This window comes from Hippoglossus hippoglossus, chromosome 18 (genome assembly GCF_009819705.1).
Source record: "Hippoglossus hippoglossus isolate fHipHip1 chromosome 18, fHipHip1.pri, whole genome shotgun sequence".
Taxonomy (NCBI): Eukaryota; Metazoa; Chordata; class Actinopteri; order Pleuronectiformes; family Pleuronectidae; genus Hippoglossus; species Hippoglossus hippoglossus.
In genome coordinates this window covers 741667-765808 of record NC_047168.1, presented here as the reverse complement: position 1 = coordinate 765808, position 24142 = coordinate 741667, and the positions used below count along the sequence as shown (strand labels likewise).

The window sequence follows — 24142 nt, the reverse complement described above, 5'->3', positions numbered from 1 at the left end:
GCTCAGATGCAGCAACAAAGGATTCCGGTGAGGTGTGGTACAGCATGCAGAGGCAGGATGGAACGTATCAATTCCACGGCAGAGAGATCTAGTTTACAGCATATAGAAACATCATTTTATTTGTATAGCCCATATTCCCAAATCATAATTTGTCTCATAGGGCTTTAACAAGGTGTGACATCCTCTGCCCTTAACCCTCAACAAGAGTAAGGAAAAACTACTAAAAAAACAACCTTTTAACAGGGTAAAAAGAACGAAGAGAAACCTCAGAGAGAGCCACGTGTAATGATGAACCCCCCCCTATGGAGGCTTTCACTCGGACAATTGCATTAACACTTACATCTCCTCCAGAGAAACTGTGGGGGATCTTTGGAGTTCAAAGAATGTCCTGACAGCAGCTAGTGTTGTGCTGTCACATAAAGATTTTATGTTATTGTTACTATAAAATGTTAACTCAGAAATTGTTGAACTCTTTAAATGTTTACCGCTTAACACTGTTATCAAAAAGTCAAGTTTTAGAAAATGTCTATGTGTGACAAAAGATATTCTAATGATTCTGAATTCATCTTTTCACTGAAAGTTGTTGGAAAAGTGATGAGATTGTGTTCACTGATTCACCATTCTTCACTTTGTAGGGTGCAGCAATCAAACTAATCTGAAAAACCAAAATTTCATCCGAATTGAAACTTATTAAAACAACTACTATTGCTCTATTACCTGCTCTGTTGTTTTAAGATAGTAAATGAGAGCGCATTTTAAATTCCAATATATATTAGGATATAACTGATAGAAATGTTAATGCTAAATTAAAGTTCTGAACTGTAGTTAATCTTTGAAAAGCCCAAAACTGTTATGTCATTTTAGATATCAGCTTTTGGATTAAGAATTTTGGGTCAATTGCATTTTATTTATTTTGTTTTGATTTTCTTTTTTTAAATGAATCCCAATTAACAGACATGATGCTGCACCTTAACATAGTACACCTCTTTTTTTTGTTATTATTCCTGTGCTGTCCTTTCCCCTGAGAAGAGCATAATGTTTCACTCTCCCCCTCCCTTGACACTTCCTATCAGGTGATAGATTGTCTTCTGCGCTCTTGTTCATGTCACAGAGCAGCTTTGCGGTGGAAAAGGACGATTATGCCCTGGAGTTCCAGCATTATGAGGCCAATTTGAAAAAAAGTCCATTTCCTGGCTAGTTGGAAAGGTGGGGGAGGAATCAAGTGCAATAACAACCAGACCCCTGAATCCAATGCAGCTCTCCAAATCCACTTCATATGCTACGTGTTATGCAGAGAATAAACAACACAGAAATCTCCCAAAATATTTTGTTTTTCTGTGCAATAGTTGCACATGGACATAAGTTTTGGGACAGTCACTTTCCAAACTCCTCCATCTGCCTCAAGGTACAGTATGTGCTCCCGACATCCAGGCTTGATACATATAGGAGTCCTAGACTTTGTCTAGAAATCTGTAAAAATCCCAGAGGGTTCTGATTGGAATCTAAAACTTTCTTCATTCCCTTAAACGCTCTCTCTCTGGCGGTGGATGGGAAACATATTAGCACACAAGGCCAGCTTTGGTTTCCTAGGTGGGATAAGGAGTGTCCCGTTCAGCAGCAGAACTCTGTGGGTGTGCAGTGAAGAAAGCACAACAGACTGCACTACTGAAGGAGTATTATCGATTCACTGCAGTTGACTCTTGTATACAATGTCATCCATAATATTAATAATTGAGCCCTGAGACAGATTAATTCCTTTTTTACGCTGCTATATTCAGGGGTAGGGAATTCTAGCGTTCTGTCTGATGAATTCACCTTGAATTCCTCCATTAACATGTTAACACATAACACTTTCGAATCAGGATCAGTATTGATACTTTCCCTTAATGTACAAAATGATTTGGGATTTTTGTGTGTTTCACCAGCTGCGCAAATAAGGACTAAGAAGACATTTCTTAACAGTGCAAAGATCTGACTTGCGTCCAAGAGGTCTAGACTGATAATCCATGTGGGTTGTTTGTATCCATCCCTAAAATAAGACAGTTAAGAATGTAGCAGTGACAGGTGGATCAGTAAGTTTATAAAATGTAAGATTTATATATATATATATATATATATAATCTCAAAAAGACGCAGAAACATTTGTACAGTGCAGACTTGACTATTGTAATTCTTTATTATCCGGCTCCACCACTCCTTCTAGAAGACTCTGCAGCTTGTCCAAAATGCTGCAGCGTGTGTACTGACAAGAACAGGAAAAGAGACCACATTCCTCCTGTACTAACACCCACAAAGCCCTTCATGACATGGCGCCATCATACCTTAAAGAGCTCATAGTGCCATCTCACCCCACTAGAGCACTGCGCTCCCAGAATTCAGGTGTACTTGTCGTTCCATAAAGTATCCGAAAGTAGAATGGGAGCTTAACTATCATCCCCCCAGTTTCAGTCCGGGAGGCAGACACCCTCTCTATGTTTAAGAGTAGGCTTAAAACCTGTTTTGATAAAACTTGTAGTTAGCGCTGGCTCCCCTTTGACCATCTCTTAGCTGCTATGAGCCTGGATTCTCGGCTGACACATTACACATGGTGCTTCAATCAAGCATCAATACAGTACTGACCTAACGTCTTTACCAGAGTTCTTGTGCTTTTTTTGTTGCAGATCCAGGATCTAGGCCGGGGGCCGTGTCGTGGACCGTAGTGTTTCTTGGGGGTTTGGGGTTGTTTTTCCTCTAGTCAAGGGCTGAGAGCACAGCAAAGAGGCTGATTGTGATTTGTGAATATGGGCTATGTAAATCAAATTTGATTGAATCCATTGATCGACACTTCTACAATACACTGTTACTTTTTTTAAATGTTTACGTTATGGACATTGTATGCATAGCTTTTTTATAAACAATCTTTGGTGCAGAGTGAAGTTAGAAGACGTTCATCCTACCTAGTTTATTTGCATCTATTCTATAGTCAATGTTTTTCATGAAATGAAACGGAATTGGCTCGATTACTCTTCACACGTGTGGCTTTTTAAAATAAACTGTTGTGTTTCATACACTGCATGACACCTTTTTCAGAGGTCTGCACAATCAACACAATCCTCATACCCAAGCGCAAAAACGGTTGGAAATGAAAGCACTGCAATTCCACTCGATATGAAGCAATAACATGAATGTTGTGCTTTTACTTTGTTAGTCACATTGCTAAAGAGGTAGCGAATCTGTGAATGTTGCTGCCATGATGGAGATCTGCACCCACAGCATCCCTGGATGTTTGTGTCTTATTAAATAATCGAATTATCAAAATGATCAGGCCGGCCACATCTGTGGAATCAGTAGATAGATAGAAGATAGAGAGATCTAGATTTAGACATGAACTATATTAGATTGCTGTTAGTTTCCCATGTTAATTCATCCAGGATATTATTACACTTGTTTTGAATTACACTCAAACATGTTTTTATTTTCTTTAATACTGTATGTAAAGAACTAAGAGCTGCATTTCTTGTATTAAAGCTGCTATACTAATAAAGTTTATCATTAAAATATGTTTTTTCTTGCAGAACAACTGGATAAACTAAGGATTTCAGATGTATGTACAGCAGATTTAGGTTTGGTTTATATCTCTGATTAAATATTCCTTATTCTCTGGCCTGACATGGTCAGTTGGGATCACTTGAGAGTTGCTCCTAAAAGTGACTCTTTGCTGCAAGTTGAAAGAAGTCACTTTATTATTGCTCACACTAAATTGACAATTGTTCTTTTCTCAAGGTAATAGTAGTGCATTTTTAAATACAATTCTTTATGGTTTGGGTCCAGAATATTTCAGCCTCTGCTGCTTCAATGTACACCTGTATGTCCTGTAACAGTACATCCGTGAGATTTTACAGAAAAAAACATATTGCTTGAATACTTTTGATAAATGTGAAATGTCCCTTTGAAGATTCATGTAACCCTCCATCACACTTCACCCTCTTCCTACAGGCAATTGCTGGAAGCTGAAGCTGTTCCACTCTAACTTCCACAGTTAGGTGCATATTGCACAGTGTGAGCTCTCTCAACAGACAGCTGGATTTATTGCAGGCTCACAGGACTCCTGCTACTGCCCCAGCCTATTCAACATCCCCCATTCCTTAAACCAGACACACATATCCAGACCCTCTAACCCTTCTACATACTCCATGTAGGAACACAGGTGTCCATTTCACCGGCCTGGCTTTGTTTTCATAGCAAACCCAGGGGCCCTCTTCCTCCACACTGGCAACCTCAACAACTTTCCCTACATCCCTATCCCAGTCTGAGAGTCATTTGCATTTAGGAGAGCAAAGTTGATTCAGGTGCAGACCCTTTGTTAACTTTTTTTGTGGATGATCTATTTCCACATATACATTTTGCTAAGTCTAAAGTCTAAAATAAGGGTCAAGACGACGATTTGGAGCTTGTAGAGTAATGAGGATAAACAAGGATAGATAAAAATCATGTGAATGCTTGTGGCTACAACTCTATGCTTTTGGGGCCACTCAAATGTGACAGGTCCTAGGTTATTATTATTGATGGTCATTATCCAAGGCAAGTTCAATGTTTAAAGGCAGGGCTAGCAGAGTCGAAGCAGCAGTGGTGTGGACACACTAGCTGCCATGCACAGGTGAGGTATGAGTTGTTCTGATGTAAGGTTAAACCCTGCTTGTTATATCAGATGTGGCCAAGTTGACCTTTCACGGGAGGCAAAAAAAATGCGCCAGAGAAGTGCTCCAGTGTTTCAGACAGGCTTTCCACCACTGCCTGGAAGGGTCTGTGTAAATGAATTGTTATGCATTAATAATTAGGATCAATAACAACAACAATAGGCCTAGAAATGCAGTCTTAAACATTCAATATGTGCTACATTGTAAAATGTTTAAGGCTCAAAAGTTTTATCTTTTAGGCTCAGGTGAACGTTATTGATTGACAAAATTATGGAATTACTATAACGTGACAATTATAAGAGGAATGCAGCTCTGAAAAATGATAATACCACTGTAAAATTAGATTGAAAGCCATGATGAGCATAGTATATTTATATTTTGTGGATATATGGTGTAGATGTTAATAGCAATAGCAACAACTGGGAATTTGGAAGCAGCCAAGCAGCATGAATTCAATCTGCAAGAAGCAATTAGCAGGTTTCAGGCTTGAGAAAGTTGAACAGAGTCACCTCAGATAGTTTAAAGTTCTATTTAAAGACTGTAAGACCAACCACACTGTTATTTTATCATTTAAATATATGTAGCATTTCATTAAATATGCACCAGAGTTCCATCATTTGTGTCCCCGTCATCAGATGTGAAGGAAACTCAGTGCTTATGTCTTCTTGTGTTACAAGCGAAGGTGGGACAGGTTGCGCTCCCACTCGCACCAAACATTATTTTATGTATGTTGTGATTTGGCGCTATTCAAATAAAGCATGCACACCTAATTTTGGGAAATTTGAGGCACACCATTTTGCTATTATTGGCACCCCTATGGGTCAGGCTGAATGTGCTTTGGTAGGCCCATTCACAAACATATGCTGAAGAGATTTACCAAGATTTATGATGACTGGACAAATTCTAAAAGAGTATTAGCCAAGATCAGCTAAGCCCCGCCCCTTGAAAAGATATTTTAATAAATCATGGTCATGTTATTCCACTGATCTTGCTCATTACCTCTGTCAAGGAGGCTATGTTTACATAGTCATTTCTTTTTTTGTTTGTCTGCCTGTCTGTCCATCATAAGGGTTACTCAAAAGGTACTGAACTGATTTCCCTTAATGTTTGTGGTGTGGAGGGGCATGACACAGCGGATCCAGATGCACAAGTGCTTTCTTTAACATGTCACGATAGGTCACTAGTCTAGGTTGATATATGCACTCTCCGAGCACCCTTCTTATTTTACAATTTTCGGGTTTTGAATCTGTACACAGATGTTACCAAAATCACATCTTTTTTACAACAGTGCCAGTTCCAGAACATGGCTAATGACTGGGCCACAGTGCCACAATTGCATGTAGGCCTATATGGGTGAGTGTGTATATGTCTGTGCAGATAAATAGCAGAGTACCAAACTATGTCCATGAACAGCGCTTATGAAAACCATATGACAGAGAGAAAAGCATAGTTTGTTGCACCTCCCCCCATTCAGACCCACACATACACATAGTACCCCCCCAACCCCCAACCACCACCTCTTCTAAAAAACATACAATTCTTTTCCTCAACTCCCTCCCTTGCTCCCCTCCTTCTTGCTATGTATCACTCCCTCTAGCTTCTTGCCATTTCTCCCCTCCCTCTCTGCTATGTGAAATGCTGGGACAATCTGCATGCACTCAACTCCAGCTCAGATCTGTACAGGATAGGATAGAGTGAAGAACGCAGGCAGTGTAAAAAATTTGAGTTCAAATGAAGGGAGTGAAACTCAGAGAGACAACAAAGCGGAGTAGGAGAGAAACCAGAGTTAGGTAGTATAAAGCGTGTGGGGCGTTAGGCTGAGAGATAAGTCCAAAAAAAAGAATGGGCTGCCTAGTTAGCAGTGCTGCTGCTCTTCTCCTAACCTCCTTGCTGGCTTTGCTTTTTGGAGTTTCTTCCGTCCTGAGCCAAGACCTGCGAGAGAATGAAGCACTTTGTAATGCTGATGGCTGCTTTGTGGTCTACTTCCAAAGTAAAACCTTTCTGGACTCATGGAGGGCCTGCAAAGAGAAAGGAGGCAATCTCGCCACCATCAAACGCAAAGAGGATGCCACCACTATTGCCATACTTTTCTCAGCTCTGGACCTGCGCCACCCACGCACCAAGATCCAGGTATGGATTGGCCTGCAGCGCCAGCCTCGCCAGTGTACCACTACTCGCCCCCTGCGGGGTTTCTCTTGGACCACTGGTGACCAGGACACAGAGTATACCAACTGGCAGAAAGAGGACTCCCCTGATTTATGTATGGTGCCACGCTGTGTGGTCATGGGCTACAGCATTCACGAGAAGAATGATAATTTTAAATGGCAGGATGGCCCTTGCTCAGTCCCTGCAGATGGGTATCTTTGTCATTATGGCTATAAAGGAATGTGTCCAGCCTTATGGACAGAAGGTGGAGGCCATATCCTTTACACAACACCATTTAACCTTCTAAGGACACTGCTAACCCATGTACCCTTTGGATCTGTTGCTACTGTGCCATGCCCCATAGGCACCAAGGAGGAACAGCCCGTTTTCTGTATGCTGAAGGAGGATGGCTCTGTTGGGTGGTCAAGAGATTCCCCTCTTTGCTCTGATCCTCTTGTATCACACAGTTGGTGTGATCAGGATAATGGTGGATGTGAGCATTTCTGCAGGCCGGCTGGGGAACACTTCTACTGTGAGTGTGCGGATCAGTATCAACTCGGAGATGATGGGCAGAGCTGTGAGATGTCTGATGTTTGTCAAGGGACCCCCTGTGAGTATGAGTGCCTGCCCCTTTCAGATGGGTATCGCTGTGCCTGCCCTGAAGGATACATGCTTGCACCAGATGAACGTGGCTGTCTGGATGTAGACGAGTGCCTCCAGAGTCCTTGTGAACAACTTTGTGAGAATGCTCCAGGGACATTTGAATGTCGATGTCGGGATGGTTACCATCCAGATGATGAGGGTGGATGTGAGGATCTAGATGAGTGTATAAATGACCCATGTGAACATGCCTGTGAGAACACTCCAGGCTCTCATATCTGCCACTGCCATATGGGGTTTTCCCCAGTACCTGAGGACACAAAACGATGCCAGGACAATGATGAGTGCCAGATCGCTGGGACCTGTGAGCAGATGTGTGTGAATTATGACGGTGGATTTGAGTGTTACTGTGAGGAAGGTTATGAACTCATGTCTGATCACCAGTCATGTCAGAAGAGAGGGGAAGGAGATGGCCATTCTGCCAATGCCTCTCCTTTTCCTTGGGTCACCCACCAACCTGTGCCAGAATGGGACCTCATGGACTATGAATGGAATCTGCAGCAGAGCCACACTGACTGGCCCCCAGAGGAGGAGCAATCTCTGAACTGGCTGACTGATCCACCCAGAGTTTTGAACCCTGATGTCATTTGGGTCACCAGTGCTCCACAGGAGGAACTGCCCTTTTATTCTGCAGTGGACCTTTTGACACAGGGGGATGAGAATGATGAGAAAGACATAGGAATTAATGGAGCTGATTGGTTAGAGTTGGGGCAGAATCCTCAGTCTGAGCTGGAGGTTTTTCCAAACACCATCTCGACCACACCTCCACCGGAAACCAGTACTAGCACTGAACCAGACTCATATGAAGATGACAAGGAGACCACCACAGCCCTTCCCTTCCTTCCCACCTCTACAATCTCTGAGGGAGCTGGGAATTGGTGGTCCAGTCTCACCACTTCCAGCCATAACGCAGGAAATCCAGAGGATTCAGTCACAAGCCACAACATGACCACGGATTCCAGCTACCACAATGAGGGAGACGAAGAACAGTTCCCAGAGGAGGAGTTGGTGGAGGAGAAAAATGACTATGTGGAGATAACACACTCCCAAGATCCAACTGTTCTCACACAGCTTACCTCTTCCCAGCCAACCTCGAGTGGGGGTGGCCAGAGCGGAGACACCCTGGATTCTGGCTCGGAAAACAGTGAGCCTAAAACCAGCAGCACTTGGCTCCTGGTGGGACTACTGGTGCCCATCTGTATACTCATTTTGGTGATGCTGGCATTGGTCATTGTCTATTGTACTCACTGTGCTCTCCGGCCACGCAGTAAGAATGTGACGGACTGCTACCACTGGATTTCAGGGGCTCATGATCCACAGGTAGCCCCTAACCCCTCAGTAGGGGTCAAGACCTGTGTTTAGACAGAGAAGAGAGAAACTAGCATTTAAATAAATGATCTCTTTTTCAGAGCTAAGCCGGAGGGAATAATGAACCTGGTAAAAGGCAAACAAATTTTTTTTTACCCTCTCTGACTATGGAACTGCCCACTCTGAGCACATTTAGATATTACGCTTGAATATCAACTGATAGAGGCAATGAAGACACACTGAAAACCACTGACCTTTCGGGACACACTCTCTATGTGGTCAAATCTGCGTGAAGGTTTTAACATTGGACAGTGCTGTAGTATCATAAAATATACAATCTTTACTTGTTATGTTAAAAAAATATCTAATATCTGGGGATACTGTTTGTAGACATTTGTTCATTTCATAGCAAAACTTGACTACAAGGTCCGTTTCATTCAAAATCCTCAGGCTCAGTTAATTTCATTTGCATATCCCTGTCGACATCTGTTACTCCCAACTGCTCACACCAGCCACGGGGAAGAGGAAACTCTCGGCAAATATCCCTTCAAGAAAAAAAGACATTCTGTCGCCACATGATATTGCTGGGAAAACAATCATTTGGAAATCACTGTGTTGAATACTTCATGAGAGACTGAAACCATCTTTGTGTATTGTGGTTCTGTTGTATTTATATTAAGATCATACTTGTCCAATTTTTTTTCAACAATTGTAATAAATAAATGACACAGTTTATGGACCCCATAAACCTAGTGAAATACAAAGGAATGTCTGTCTACATGTGGTAATATTTTTCCCAACTGATGTCCAGTTTAACAGCACCTATTCCTATTCGGACTTTTTTTTAAAATATAACTTGAAGAACAGATGCTCACATTGCACAAGGAATGTTGTGGGAGCTGGTAGCCAATACTAGCCATGATATTAGAATAGCCATCGATCACCTTTCATAACCCTACTTCATTAACAGAAGAAGCCTGTGTCTTTGCCGAGCCTTTAAATGTTTTAATTGTTGCTGTCGATCATGTCCAGCTGTGAGACTATAGTCAGTCTGAAACTCTGTAGTTTCTTCTGAAACTTCTTTTTGCAAAATGTTTTACAATTTATGGTGAAAATTTAAGTTGACAATTTCAGATCCCAGATTGCAAAACTGTAAGTAGAAGTGCCGGTTGGATTTGAAGGTGTTTCATTTGAATTAAACAAAGTGGGAAAAGCCCAAATGAAAGAAATCTAAGCACATACTTTGTTTTTTGACTTAATTTACATTTAGTGCCATTACAAATTCAGACAGAAAATATTTTGTGATAGACTGTGAAATATAAGAAACATCTAATGTATATTGTTACGTTTTTATATTATTATGTGAAGCAATCTTGAATTAAAAGGTATGACAGGGACTCTGTGTGAAATTATTGACTGTGGAAACAAACATTACACTTCCTTTTAGAGACCCTTCAGTGCCTTAGAGGATGTTTTTTCATCATATAAACACAATTACCAGCTGTTTAGAAAGACCATTAAGTTGCATTTAAACACTCAACGAATACTAGTGAGTAGACAACAAGATCAAATGTATTTGTCATCATATTATATGGGGGTTTGTGGATTGCGGTGATGTGTTTGCCATTTGAACATTTGAAGCACATTGTGTTGATAGTTATTTTCCTTTCATTCACCCCTTTTTCTAGGCCCTGGTGTTTTAAAGAAAACCACGAGCAATTTGCTCTCACCTCCTCAGAACAGTGAAGTAATGAATTTGGGTGGAGAGACAAGAGTTTTTCTTTTTTCTTTTCCAGAAAAGACCACCAGCTTCTGAACACAGTCGGGATGTATTGTGAGTGCACTGACTAATGGAATGTGCTGATCAAAACCAGGTTCTGGCTCTCAGAGGGGGTCTCACTCTCTCGCTCTCTTCTTTGTCTCTTTCCGTCTCCCTCCCCTTCTGACCTATATTCAGCATTGTCATTCCTTCTACAGCGCTCAGTTTACAGATCTTATCCAGTCATTGGTGAGCTGAGTTATTTTTCTTCGATAAACCTCTATGAAACAGTCTCTTACTCGATTTACAATGCTGTGATTGTATGCCTCCACCCCCCCAGTGCTTTTTACAGACAGATATGAGGTCACCATGACCTTTAACCACTGAAATCCACTGAAGTCCACGTGACTACTGGTGAAAATGTGAAGAAATTCCCTAAAGACATGCTCGAGATTTCATGTTCAAGAGGCCAAAAAACACGTTTTGTGAGGCCCCCATGACCTTTACCTTTAACCATCAAATTCGAATCAATTGATCTGTAATTCTGTGAATATTTGTGCCGAATTTAAAAGGGTTCATTCTAGACATTCTTAAGATAATTCAGTTCACAAGGCAAAACAGATTTTGGACCTTTGGCCACCCAAATTCTTGTCAGTTCCTCTTTGAGTCACAGTGAACGTTTGTGCCAAATGTAACCCAATTCCCTTTGTGTGCTCCTGATGTATCACATTTGCAAGTCACAAGACCACTGCGACCTTTGACCACTGACAACATAATCACTTTACCTTTGACTTCAAGTGCGTCATTGTTTGTATCAAATTTGAAGAAATTCCATCGAGGTGTTCCTGAGACGCTGTGTTCAAAAGTCCAAAAACATCATTCTGTGAGTCCACAGTGACCCTGACCTTCGACCACCAAAATCCAGTCAGTTCATCTTTGTCCCAATTCCTTGTAAACTGCACTGGGTGTTACCAAGTGTTACTTAAACACACACACACACATAAACACTCACACTGAAGAGTACACACATAATGCTTTGTTTTATTGTTTTTATTTTCTTTTGGTAAAAAAAACAATTCACACTTCCATTCATGAGTTTAGGACAACAGTTTAGAAAAGAAAGCAGATTGTCAATGGTTGGCTTTTAGCTTCCACAGGTTTGAATAAGTTTTTTTATTCATTAATTTTTTTTAGTCTTCCCCATAGTGCTAAGAAACTCAATTTTACAGACAAGCTTGAGTAAAATTGGTCATTTTTCTAATGGGCTTCCACAGAATGAGATCAAATGATTAAACCCACCAGATACTTTGGATTCAATTTCCTTCAAGTATGTTTTTTTTTCCAATCGCACTATTTTTAGTTGTCATACAAGCAAACATATAAAATATCCAGTATATAGTCTGTAACATCAGATAATACTTTTTTAAAAATGATGATAAACTTCCTGCTCTACACATAGCACCAAACAGTATCAGGATGAAAGACAATTAGCAGTACCGTATGAGCCAGAAGAGAATCTTTTGTTGCAGTTACACAAATGGTCCACATGTGGGGGATGCTGTCCCACTACTACTCTAAAAGATCCATCCTTCTCCACAAATCGAGGGTGACAGGGTGCACTAGAGACTAAATGGATCAAGGTGCAAATCAATACATGGAGCCATACATACATCTGTTTAAATGCTGTCGTTTTTTAACCAAGCTGTCTTGTTTAGTCAATTGCACTGTGGAATTCCGATCATACCAAAGTCTGATAACGTTTGACAATGTGTTTTTCTATGAGCGGGCTGTGAAAAACAGCATCTCAGATTGGTAATCCGGTGGGTGTAGTCCTGGCCATTGCTTCCATCAGTCATGATAACATTGAACTCACAAATATAACCTCTCAAGGTCATGGAAGTGCTGTCCTGAGAGTTAATCACAAGTGGACAGCTCTTGAGTTTGTCTGTTCACACCTGGCATTTAAATCTGTCCCGAATGTGTCTCCTGTGGCCACTTGTGTTCGTATCCCCCCCCCCCCCCCCCCCATTCTATGCGCAAGTAATTATATACGCCAGTTGTGTTCACAAAGACCAAATCATGTTATTTAACCCAGTCTGCATGTATAGATGTTTTCAATTAGAATGTTTGTGTCTGTGTGGGTGTGTATGTGAGTGTGTGTTGGCGCGAGCGAGAGGGAGAGGCTGAGTGAATCTTGTTCCTTTACCAATTTAAGAAAAGCATTAGTCATTATGTGGTGATGAGCCTGTGGTGGTGGTTACTCATCTAAGTCGTTCGAGGCTAAAAGTTCGAAGTCTGTTTTCTCGCAGCAAAAAAGAGATATAAGGCAAAAAACCCCCCCCAACAAATTCATTCTAAAACGTATTGAATTATTTTTGGATTAAAAAGTTTGAAACACTACCAATCTTTTGTTTGATAAATGAACTGGTGAACTAGCAAACAGAGCCTAACCTTGACTGAGGGGGGTTTCTCACACAGCCGCTCTTCTTAAGAGTTGGAGTCTTGCCTATTTTCCCCACGTGTGGTTCACAGCCAAATAGACAGTGAAAATTATATTTTGCCACAGTTTCAGTGTCTATCTGTAGAATATGTCATAAACATAAATAGTTGCAATACTTCCTTTACCCATTCCAAAGTAAAGCACTCTCGCTTAGCACAATTGTAATGAACAGGAATTATCCTTTGGGGTAAATGCAACATATAGGAAATGTGCTCTTTACTGATGCAGTCTGGTCTAAAAAAGGGATTCTCTTCTTTGTGGGTCAGAGACCTAGAAGATTTTCATTATAAATATATCTTACAACCTGATTATTTCATCTAAAGTTTACTGGCTTGCTCTACAGATTTCATCCATATAAAATAATCTCCATCAACAAATGAAGTTTGTTTAGTCTGTAACAGAAGTACGAGTGTCATACTTTGCATTTTCCTAAGCACATGTAAGGCTTTTCAACAGTGTTGGCATACACAAGGATATGAAGACTTAAAGCAAATTCTCTGACAACTGAGCAAACTCCATCAGTTGCTGAGGAGTGTTTGATTAGGGCTGCATGATTATCTGGGCTGATTTATTTCCGGCCAATAAAGGGAAATATATGTTCTTTTACATTATTGTAATAACAATTGCAATAACATAACTAGGCCAGCAGGTGGCAGCAATGCACTATACTGGATTCCCGAGAGGAGGGCAAAAGTTTAAATGTAACAAATCTCCTAAATCGGCTGAAAGGTGAAAGAAAAGGAATAAGAAGCAGCCGTTAAGGTGAAAAATAATTAACTATCAGATTTGTTCATTCGACAAGCATTTGAAAACTGCAAGAAGTTAACTAGAGACAAAAGATAAAGCAACCAACAAAATCACATCATTTATCGCCTGTGATGACCAGACCTTTTCAGTGGGAGAAGACTGAGAGTTTTGCCAGCTAACAGTGCATTTGTGACATGTTCCTACCTGCCCTGCACCAGAGGTCTTCACAGGCCCACCAAACGGGTTCAGAGCCTTGTGTGTCTGTGTGCGTGTGTGTGTGTGTGTGTGCGTGTGTGCAAGGGGAATAACAGAAAACCTGGATGTATTTCAAAAACTATCTTAGAGGATGGATCATATGCTTTCACAGCCAGGCACAGTGGAGAAGGCTGCTAACGTTCCATTGGGTAAGACACAAAGTTTGGTTATGACACCTTGTGAATTAACTCGTTAAAGCAATCAGATGTGAAATCTATGCCTATGGGGTCTGACTCTCCCTGCTTGGTTTCTGGTAGAACATTTCTGGGTCTTTTTGGGTTCGGGCACAAAATTTTGGACCCATGGGGAACTCTACCCTGTACAATGTGGTCACCACACACATTCTTAGTCTGATCAACACCAACATAAGTTCTATGGTGGCCATATGGACCTCTGAGTTAAGTGGCTCAGTGGCTGGATGAAGTCTTCAACATGAGAAACACTGCACGCAGAGGAGTGTGTATCTTTTTAAATATACAAAAATGTGAGATCGGTTATTGTATCGGCCACGAAAAGCGGGTAATTATCGGTTATTGGTAAAAGTTGAATTAAATCCATAGTGTACATCCCTGTGTGTGAGACCACTGAAAGCTTTGCTACAAGTAAGTATAACTCTGAGTTCAGACTAAAACTGCTGTTTCCAAAGTCTGAAATAAACCTTTAAGCTCAATGACAGCATTTCTTGAGGACTGAGGTAAAATGCCTTGAATGAACAAGGACGGAACACTAAAGCCTGGGCAGCATCCCAGAAAATTCAGCCCTGTTCTCCACATGACCAGTACCTCCCACAGTGACGACAGACAGCCACACAATGAAGACACAACCCTCAGAACCAGCACCATGTCCGTTCAATTTCTGCTTACTGTGCCGGGGTGCAGCGGTGGCTCTTGTAGGTACCCAGGTGGCGGAAGCTGCGTCCACACTGCTGGCAACAGTAAGGTGTGGCCCCACTGTGGATCCTCTGATGAGTGTACAGGTTCCCAAGCTCCTTAAAGCGGCGGCCGCACTGAGGACAAGCGTATGGGCTCTCACCAGTGTGGACCCGTTGGTGTCTTTTGAGTCCAGACAGCACTGAGAAACCTTTGCCACACTGAGGGCAGGGGAAGGGGCTCTGGGCACCACTGTGCACCAGCCTGTGGCTTTTTAACCGGGCTGCGTGGCGGAATCTCTCCCCACATTCTGGACACATGAAGGGCTTTTCGCCGGTGTGAATACGTTGGTGCTGTCGCAGGTTGCCAAGGTAGTTAAAATGGCGGCCACAGTCCCCACACTCATAACCCCCCTCAATTTTAATCTCCTTTTTCACAAGCCCTCCTCCCCGACTGATGCTGACACCAGCTCCTGGTCCTGTGCCATCTTCGTGCGGCTCTTTTTCACTCCTCATGGAGTCACTGCTGCTGCTCCCCATGGTGGGTACTGCGGAGGAGGTGGACTGCAGGGCCTGAAGAGTCTGGGCACCAGCAGAGTCTGAGTGTATCAGCTTAATATGTTCTTCCAGGAACATAGAATCAGGGCAGAAGGTTCCACATAGAGAGCAGATGTAGGTGTGACTGGTGAACTGTTGACCTGAAATCAGAGTGCAGAGTATTTTAACTTATTTATAATTCAAATAACACAGGTTAGGTAGGCTACAGAAACAAAATACAGAACACATAGTACAACGTCAAAGTGATCCAATACACTGCACCAATCACAGTGTTAAAAAAGTGAAGAAAAAAGTGAGAACTATAATCTGCTAAAGTTTTTCTGATTTGAATCCAATGGAGAATGTTTTTTAAAACATTTTATTCAATATTGTAACATTTAAAATGTAGTAAAAGACGCTGGTATTGAATACACTGTCTGTTGAACTGTGTTTGGAGACAGTGCAGCTAAACTTTATAACTAACACATTTTTCAAATCATCATCATACAGGCCATACCGTGTGTGTGTGTGTGTGAGTGTGAGAGAGAGAGAGAGATAGAGTAATGCAAGGCAAATCATTACAACGCGGGGTAAGGGACCATTCTGCGTGGGATGTCTTTTGTCTTTAACAGAGTGATCTTTAAAGAAAAGATCACTCTGATCATCCTGAGCAACAGTCCCGCGGTTCTCTGATTAAAATTGATCTTTTAATTGATCCAATATCTATTCATACAAAGAAGGAATACAAATGTCATGCCTTTTCCTGAGTGACCCCATTTTAATTGAGAATAACACCAACATTTTAGCGAGCTGTGTCGCTCCTCTCATCCAATCTCCTCTGTGTCTGAGCGAGGTGGAGTTTACTTTACACTCACACACACACACACACACACACACACACACACACACACACACACACACACACACACACACACACACACACACACACACACACACACACACACACACACACACACACACACAGGTCCTGGGCCCCTCCCACACTCACAGAGAGACACAGACAGTGAAACAGAGATGAGAGGAGCAGAGCTTGTTAACATGAATGAGCCGGTGTATCAAACAGGGGCAACAAAAGGTTTACTGGGTCCTTATTAGGACCTGATCGCTCAGTTCACCTGCCACGCGCAGCACGAGAAGCATGCAGCCAGTGTATCAGGGTTCAAGTAAGTAGTATAGTATTAGTAAAGTATAAGAGTCCCGCCCTGAAAAAATAAATATTCAAGTACATTTTGGGCGTGGCAAAATAGCTCAATAGCACCCCATATAACTTTTAAACGAATCAGCACCCGTAGCACATGTTGCCGATAGTCATGAAAATCAGTAAGCATACGTGTCAGATGTAGATGTACAAAGCCTCTTTGGCTACACTCAACAGGAATTTGGCCATTTTGAATTTATGATTTGTTTTGCAATGTCCACAAGTTGCATTTTAACAAATCCCCCTACAGCTTATATGATATCGACTTAAAAAACCAGCGTGTGCGATGTAGGCACTTGCATGATCAAAAACCTTTAAAAGAATTTGTCCACATTGAATAGCCTGACTTGTGGCTTGGCATTGAAGGTTTGTGTTTCGCAATGACACAGGAAGTTATCATAACTTCAAAACACACACTCAGATCCGTTGTTGCGCAATGTGCAATTCATCATATCTGCCACAATGCACATGAGCAAGAGATGCCAATAACTTGTTTCACAAAAAGAATACACTTTGGGTCCAGCCCAGGTCCTACTACAGGCTCCTGGCTATTTATGCTAGCTGGTCAATATGCAGCATTCATTTAAAAAAAGAGTATACCATTTAGGTCTGCAAGATATTAGGAAAACATGCAATCTGTGATAACTTTGTTGAATACTGGGATGACGATAGGACTTGCGATAAATAAACAAATGCTTTGGTTTCACTGCTAAACTAGACCCCATAGAGTAGACAGAAAAATAATTTTACAGCAGAAATTGAAACAATTGTGTCAGAGGTGGACACTTCTCTGTAGCGTGTCCTCCAGAGTGGACATTTCTCTTAGATGCATGGCGACTTGGACTCCGCTGAATAATTATAACACCGCTGCTTCAGGACAGACGCACATTAAAGGTCCAGTCGTCCTGCGTCTCCGTTGGAGTCTATTTTAAGTTATTAGGACACGTACAGGACTGATGTTTACTTTGTGTTTGTTTGATTCTCTGTTACATTTCAATATAAAAATTTGTATATACTCTATTGTAAACTAAATATACTATCTCAACTGGTATAGTTGAAGATTTGAATTATGACAATAAATGATGAGGATGAAAGGTGTCATGGTTATTTAATACATTTGGTCAATGCATTAGTAAATTCAATTATTGTTGTCTATTAAAGACTTTTTTTTAGAGTTTTAATATACTATGCATTTAGTTAATAGGGTGTGTGTTTACAGCTGGTCCTTCATCATTTGTGGGTATGCATGGTCTGAGAAAGATCTAAATTTGTTCGTACTGGGAATAAATTTAGGTAAGAACATATTGATGAATCACAGATTTGTGCACCAAACCCATCCAGCCAAACTGAGTGCGCCCCCACCATCTCCAACAGCTCTCCATACATTGACTAAGTTTATTCATTTTGTGGTGTCATTTCAAACTAATTAAATTGTAGCGGGATTTCAGATCCCTGGAATTTGACTGACTTGCTGTTATACTGTGACGAGTAAGTGTTCCCTAATTTTTTCTAGGGCAGCAGGGCTCCATCTTATTGGTGAAATAAATTGACATGCAGAGCGTGAATGCACGGCGAATGGAACACCATTTATCGCAGTTCAAGCAGTCTTTTGCGATATACGTATATCGTGCATGTTGATATCGCGATGACGATACATTTTCGATATATCTTGCAGCCCTAATGCCATTTCATATTATTATTTCTAAGTAAAAAGGAACTCCAGCTCATCAAGCAGCAGATTAATAGAACACACGGAGGTTCTTCTCTGACATTACCTAACATCACCTTTAAGTAAAGATGTCAACCACAGTGGTTGCAGATCCTTGTAAATTATTTTAATAACATGCAGTGGAGTTATTTACATAGTAATATTGGCAAAACTTTAATATTTAAACTGTCCCTTGACAAATAATGTTAATATAATAATGGTGGCACACTTTGGCCTACACTACCTGTTGCAAATCAGCTGTTCCAAGTAACAGTTTACAAAAGAAACTAGTGGCTCATAGACTAAACTTTCTTGACTCAAAATGTATAATCATGTAGTTGCCTCATCCTAAAGTCTGTGGTCCAGTATTGATGCAAAATCTGCATCTGCATCAGAAATTCAGTGACAATGTACAAATACTAGTGGCCCATCTTTAACCCTTGTGTTGTCCCTGCTTCCCCCGGCTGTTGGCTGTGAGCGTTTGGGTACTGATTTAACTAACCCTTGTTGTGTTGTCCCCACTCCTCCTCCTCCTCCTCCTCCTGCTTGGACTGTGGACCCTAACCCCCCCCACTCACATAGCCCACCACATATTAGCACGCACACGTAGGGCAATAGACAAGTGAGCAGCCCTTGCAGATGTATCTGTTACACCCGCGGCACACGGTGTGAGTTTTACAGTCCTTTTTCGTGGGGCATATCTGACACCTCTTCCTCTTACTCGCCCCGAGGGCTGCTGCGGCGGCGACTAGGGCTAGGGAGGAGGCCGGACGCTCGGGTTGTTGTTGTAGGGCTAGGGCTAGAGGGGCGGCCGGACGCACGGGTCGCTGTAGGGCTAGGGCTAGAGGGGCGGCCGGACGCTCAGGTCGAGTGTCGTCATCGTCGTGGTCGTGGTCGTGGTCAAGAGCTCTCCGCGCGGCGGCGGCGGCTTTCACAGTCTTCACAACCGCGGCGGACGCTTCCGTGCGGGGGATGCGTCCGCCACTCGGCTTTCCGGTGTAGACTTGCATCTTCCGAGCGTAGCTGGATTTGGCGTCGCAGACCACCCACGACTTGATCCCGTATTTCGCCGGCTTGCTGGGCATGCACTGTCGGAAAGGACACCGGCCTGGGGAGAAGAAGAGGAGGAGGAGGAGAGGAGAGGACGTGTCCTGACTTGTACCGGATTTATTGTTAGTAATCTAAATATCCCTATACACGCGCACACACGTTGGGGGTGGGGAATTGCTCAATTTGCTCGACAATACAGCTGATTCCAATTGTGTTCTCGGGAGAAACACACCGGCCTCTCTGTGGGTCTAAATGACCCCCAGGAAAATCGAGAATGAAAATCCGTGGGTCACCCTAACCCTAACCCTGACCGGCCAGGGCTTGCGGATGATCGCATGATCGCACGCACGCACGCACGCACGCACACACACACGCACGCACGCACGCACACACACTCTGGGTCAATCCGACCCAGGAACAACACGAGGGTTTAGTAAACTAAATTTAGTGTTTTTAGAGTAGTCTTACATGTACTCTTTGCCTAAAAAACATTTTTTATTAAGAGCATACCCACTTCTCCAGGGACCACTACACCACCAGAGTGGTACAGTCATTCATCCAGCCCTTGTTCCCACCAACATCAATCCACCATTTACATTTCTAGTCTTTTTTTTTTTTTCTTTATACCCATTCTTACCCACCTGCCTCAGGCTTGTCTGTGTTGCCTTCCAGGGGACTACCTCCATCCCCTGAAGAGCTCAGGGGTTCAACAGTAAAGTCAGAGGGCTGGACATGCGAGAGCGGAACCTGGGCCTGGTCAAGTCCATCCCCCTCCCTCCTCGACGTCTCATCTTCTTCATCATCATCATCATCATCATCCGTCTCGCCAGTCAGGGTGTTATCACAATCAGGGTCCTTCATAACTGCAAAAAAAGTTGTACCAAGGTTACTATATTTAGCATACAACATGGAAGTTGATGTGCAAGTGTCCCCTTGTGGAGCTCTTTATAGTCTATTAAGAGAAGGGATGGTAAGATTACATTATTAGCATTGGTCCAGCATGCAAACAATACAAAGTGACAGTATATTGTAGAACTGTTTGAACGGCGCTCGCTAATGCCAAGGAATAATTCAGATGTAGGCCCCAGCGCATTATTACATGCAAAGAAAGCACTTCACTCCAAAACAGACATGTTTAGAACGGGCACTGCACTAGTGGACGTGAATAACATTGTCCTCTACATGCATCTGAATTTCACACCCTGTGCAAAACGTTAGATCTTCTACACTGCTCTCTGCCCGAAAGATAGGATCACATCCAGTTCAGCACATTCATTTAGCTTCAATTGTTCAATTGTGATTTCTACACTGTTCAGCTTTAGGGCTTTTCGTTAAACGGCGTGGATGTGGTCAAGACAACAATATTTTCCAACCTTGTTTTTAGTCTGGATGCACAGAAACAGAGATGTTTGGAAACAGTGATGTAGACACTCAGTTGTTGATTGGGTCTTTACAGTTATGACATTGCCTCGACAAAGATTGTTTTGGTTTTAAAACGATGCTTCAATTATTAAGTATGCATGTAGCCCTAGTGCTTAGTCCTGAGGCCTGTTCAATAGCAGGTTTTGGTGCCCAACCCTAACATAATTGTCTTATTCATTCTGTTTTTACCAGTCTTTTGTCATGTGTTTATAGCACAAGTCAATATAGTGTGTAAAGAGTTGCCACACAAGACACTTTCAGATTTCTTCACTGTATAGATTTATCGTTGTCTCATTCTGCCTTTCAGTTGTCACGCTAGTTGAAACATTACACAACATCTCATTCTCTACTTAGAAAAGAAAGAAAATAGACTCCATGTCCATTACCTGCATGTGCAGGATTCCTTCACACAACAGAACAGTCGGTTCCCTCCTGCAGAATAATTACTTATTTGATGCTCGAAAACTGAATTGTGACTGTTCATAATTGACAGCTGAAATTGGCTTGTCTTATTGGTCAGGTGGATGTACGTGCATGGTTACTATACAGCAGGTCCATCCCAGGCTTTGCTGCTGGGCAGACTCTAGCTCCAGGTGACATGACATAATACGTGTGGCTTCATTTGTGTACAGTGGGAGGAAGTGGGGACATATTTGCACAGGTACTTCTGCTAACTCTTGTAAATGAAAAGTTTTTCAACTTTACATGTTATGTCATTACTTAAAGGGATAGATCCCCCCCCCCATCGCAACATAGTGGTGACTAGATCATTGAGGGACTTTTCATTTTTTGGGTGAACTATCCCTGTAAGAGTTTGCAGAATTGGTTTATTCTGATCTTCCTCACCCATCATCCGTTCTGATGTGCACATAGGTCTTTTTCATAAGGGCTACGCAACGGCATGTCTTCAGAAGTGTCCCCCCAAAGGACACCTGAAGACTCACCCACCGCATCACCCAGTACAATTTACCTTTCAGGTCTGAGGAATACTCGATTGGTGTTATCCACTCGTAATCATACATCCGCTTGCTGCCAGAGGGAAGCATGCTGAATATGTCATCCGTGGTGGACTCGGAGTCCCCGTGGCCGGAGCCGGGGCCAGCCATCCCACTGTCAGGCCACAGGGCGAGAGGGTGCGGGTCCTGCTCCGGTCGAGCCTCCCTCTCCCCACTGGTCTGGCTGCTCTGGTCTCCGTCCATTTCGGTGCCACCTCTCGAGTTCTTGTCTTTCATCAGATAGTCACAGATGGCATCGATATTCTCTTTCTTCACGGCGGTCATGACGCCTTTGACTCTCCTGGGGTCGGCGTTGTTCGGCTTCCTGTGGCCGGACTCGGCGGACGGCTCCGCGGTCGCCGCGCTGGGGAAATGGTCCCTGCCATCCCTCTGGACGGTGTCCAGTCTCGCCTTCAGCACGTCGATCTCTTCCGTTTTCTCGCGCAGTTCCATTTTCAGGACCCGTATCCTGATGCTGACCATCTTCCGGATCTCGGAGAGCGCTGTTTCCAGCACCAAGGTGATATTCCTGCCGAGGTGCTCGGTGATGTCGTTGACCGAAAAGAGCAGCTCTTCGTCGGGCTCCAGCTCCAGGAAATCGCCGTCGGCTCGGCTCGCTGACCCGGAAGGTTCCATGAGGGCGCCGTGGGGTGGAGGAGACAGGCTCGTTTCAGCGAAACTGCAGTTTCTTTTGCGACTCATAGGTTATTTGAGTTTGTGGGGAGTTTAGCCACAAAGCTACTCGGGGAGCTAATGTTTGGGTGATGCTGATAGACAGTAGTTAGCTTTGTCCGAGCCAGCGCGAGTAACACCGGATGCACCAGGAACCTGTCTTCAAAACAAAAGCACCGTCGCGTCAAGCCATCGCGCAGATATGGGGGCGTCCACTGGACTTTTGTTCTGGAATCGGTAAAAGGAAGTGTACTTCTGCCGTTAGTGTGATGACAAAAAAAACACACAACAGAGTAATGGAGTCGTTTTCTTAAGTAGCGCCCTCTAAAGTTTACAAAACGAACAGTGACCCTTGTGTCAACGTTATTGTTCAACCACCTAGTCAGGGAGCCTTAGGTAAAAAGTTAATACATGATCTATTCATCTTTTATAGATCCGTTTCTATCCGTTAGTAAGGTCACTTCTGGGTTGCCATGTCCTTTACTGTTATTATAACCAAGTGTGTAGTTTTTGTAGTACGACTTCACAACAAATAGATTATCAATTACTTTGTAGAATTAATTTTGGTTGTGATAGACTGTAGCTGTCTCAAAGAAATACGTCGTCTGACTTGGCCAGGGTCCATGTCACAGGGACTTGTTCTTGATAATGGCTTATAACTGATCAGTAAATATTTAGTCAAATGAGATGTGTCAACACTCGTGGAGCTATTAAGCAAACAAACAATCCACGAATGTAAATAGTTGTTCCAATATAATTACATTCAATTTGAGCTCTTACATCTTGGATGTGGCAATTAATTAGCACAAAACTCCCTGACAAAAATGTAGTCCACGGAAAAGCATTTATCCCACAGTAAAATCTAAAAATGTTCCTTTTTTGTTTTACTTGAGAATCTCATTCTTGAAGATAGTTTTGTTTCAGCTTTTGTTTTCTCTCTTATTTCTTCTCATCGGTACTCTTCAGTACCTTTTTACAGGGGGGAGAATAGTTTCCTGCGCTGCTCTGGGTCTATCCGACCACGCTCTTATTCATCTGATCCCGGCTTACAGACAGAAACTCAAACTTTCTAAACCTGCTGTGCTGAGATCTAAGAACTGGAGCAGCAGAGAAGCTGTGGAGGAGCTGCGTGACTGCCTGGACAACACAGACTGGGACATTTTTAGAACTTCTTCCAACAGCCTGGACGAATTTACAGATGCTGTGACGTCATACATCAGCTTCTGTGAGGACAGATGCATTCCAACACGCACCAGGGTGAGTTACAACAACGACAAGCCCTGGTTCACAGCAAAACTCAAACAGCTTCGTTTGGAGAAAGAGGTGGCCTTCAAGACTGGGGACAAGGATAGGTTCAGACTGGCTAAATACTCGTTTGGCAAGGAGATTAAGGAGGCCAAACGACAGTATACCAAGAAGCTGGAACAACAATTTGCAGCCAACGACTCCTCGTCAGTCTGGAATGGCCTTCAGGTGATCACCGGCTGCAAAACCAAATCCCCCCCACTCTGTGGAAGACCTTCAACTTGCAAACGACCTGAATGACTTCTACTGCAGATTCGACAGACAATGGACCAGTTCTAACCCTACCCCACATTCCGAACCCCCCCCCCCCCCCCCC

At 42.8% G+C, this 24142-nt stretch overlaps 2 protein-coding genes across 2 annotated transcripts; one reads left to right on the top strand and one right to left on the bottom strand.

The window, feature by feature from the left end:
* The first annotated feature begins 6227 nt into the window (after positions 1-6227).
* Positions 6228-10186, top strand: cd248a (CD248 molecule, endosialin a). The gene has a single exon (XM_034615308.1). The coding sequence runs from the start codon at positions 6519-6521 to the stop codon at positions 8841-8843; it is 2325 nt and encodes a 774-aa protein (XP_034471199.1). The 5' UTR covers positions 6228-6518; the 3' UTR covers positions 8844-10186.
* Positions 10187-14294: 4108 nt separating this feature from the next.
* Positions 14295-22645, bottom strand: znf16l (zinc finger protein 16 like). Its single transcript, XM_034569098.1, has 3 exons — positions 21825-22645; positions 20074-20295; positions 14295-15616 (listed from the first exon to the last, which is right to left on the bottom strand). Exons 1-3 carry the CDS (start codon positions 22549-22551, stop codon positions 14910-14912), a joined length of 1656 nt encoding a protein of 551 aa, XP_034424989.1. The 5' UTR covers positions 22552-22645; the 3' UTR covers positions 14295-14909.
* Positions 22646-24142: the final 1497 nt, after the last annotated feature.

Bases quoted from the DNA above. Each gene is read 5' to 3' on its own strand.
- cd248a (XM_034615308.1), top strand. From the start codon at position 6,519: ATGGGCTGCCTAGTTAGCAGTGCTGCTGCTCTTCTCCTAACCTCCTTG.
- znf16l (XM_034569098.1), bottom strand. From the start codon at position 22,551: ATGAGTCGCAAAAGAAACTGCAGTTTCGCTGAAACGAGCCTGTCTCCT. The intron at 20,296-21,824 runs GTAAATTGTACT...CTTTTTTTGCAG, and splicing joins GTATTCCTCAGACCTGAAAG to TTATGAAGGACCCTGATTGT. The intron at 15,617-20,073 runs GTGGGTAAGAAT...CTCTGATTTCAG, and splicing joins CACAGACAAGCCTGAGGCAG to GTCAACAGTTCACCAGTCAC.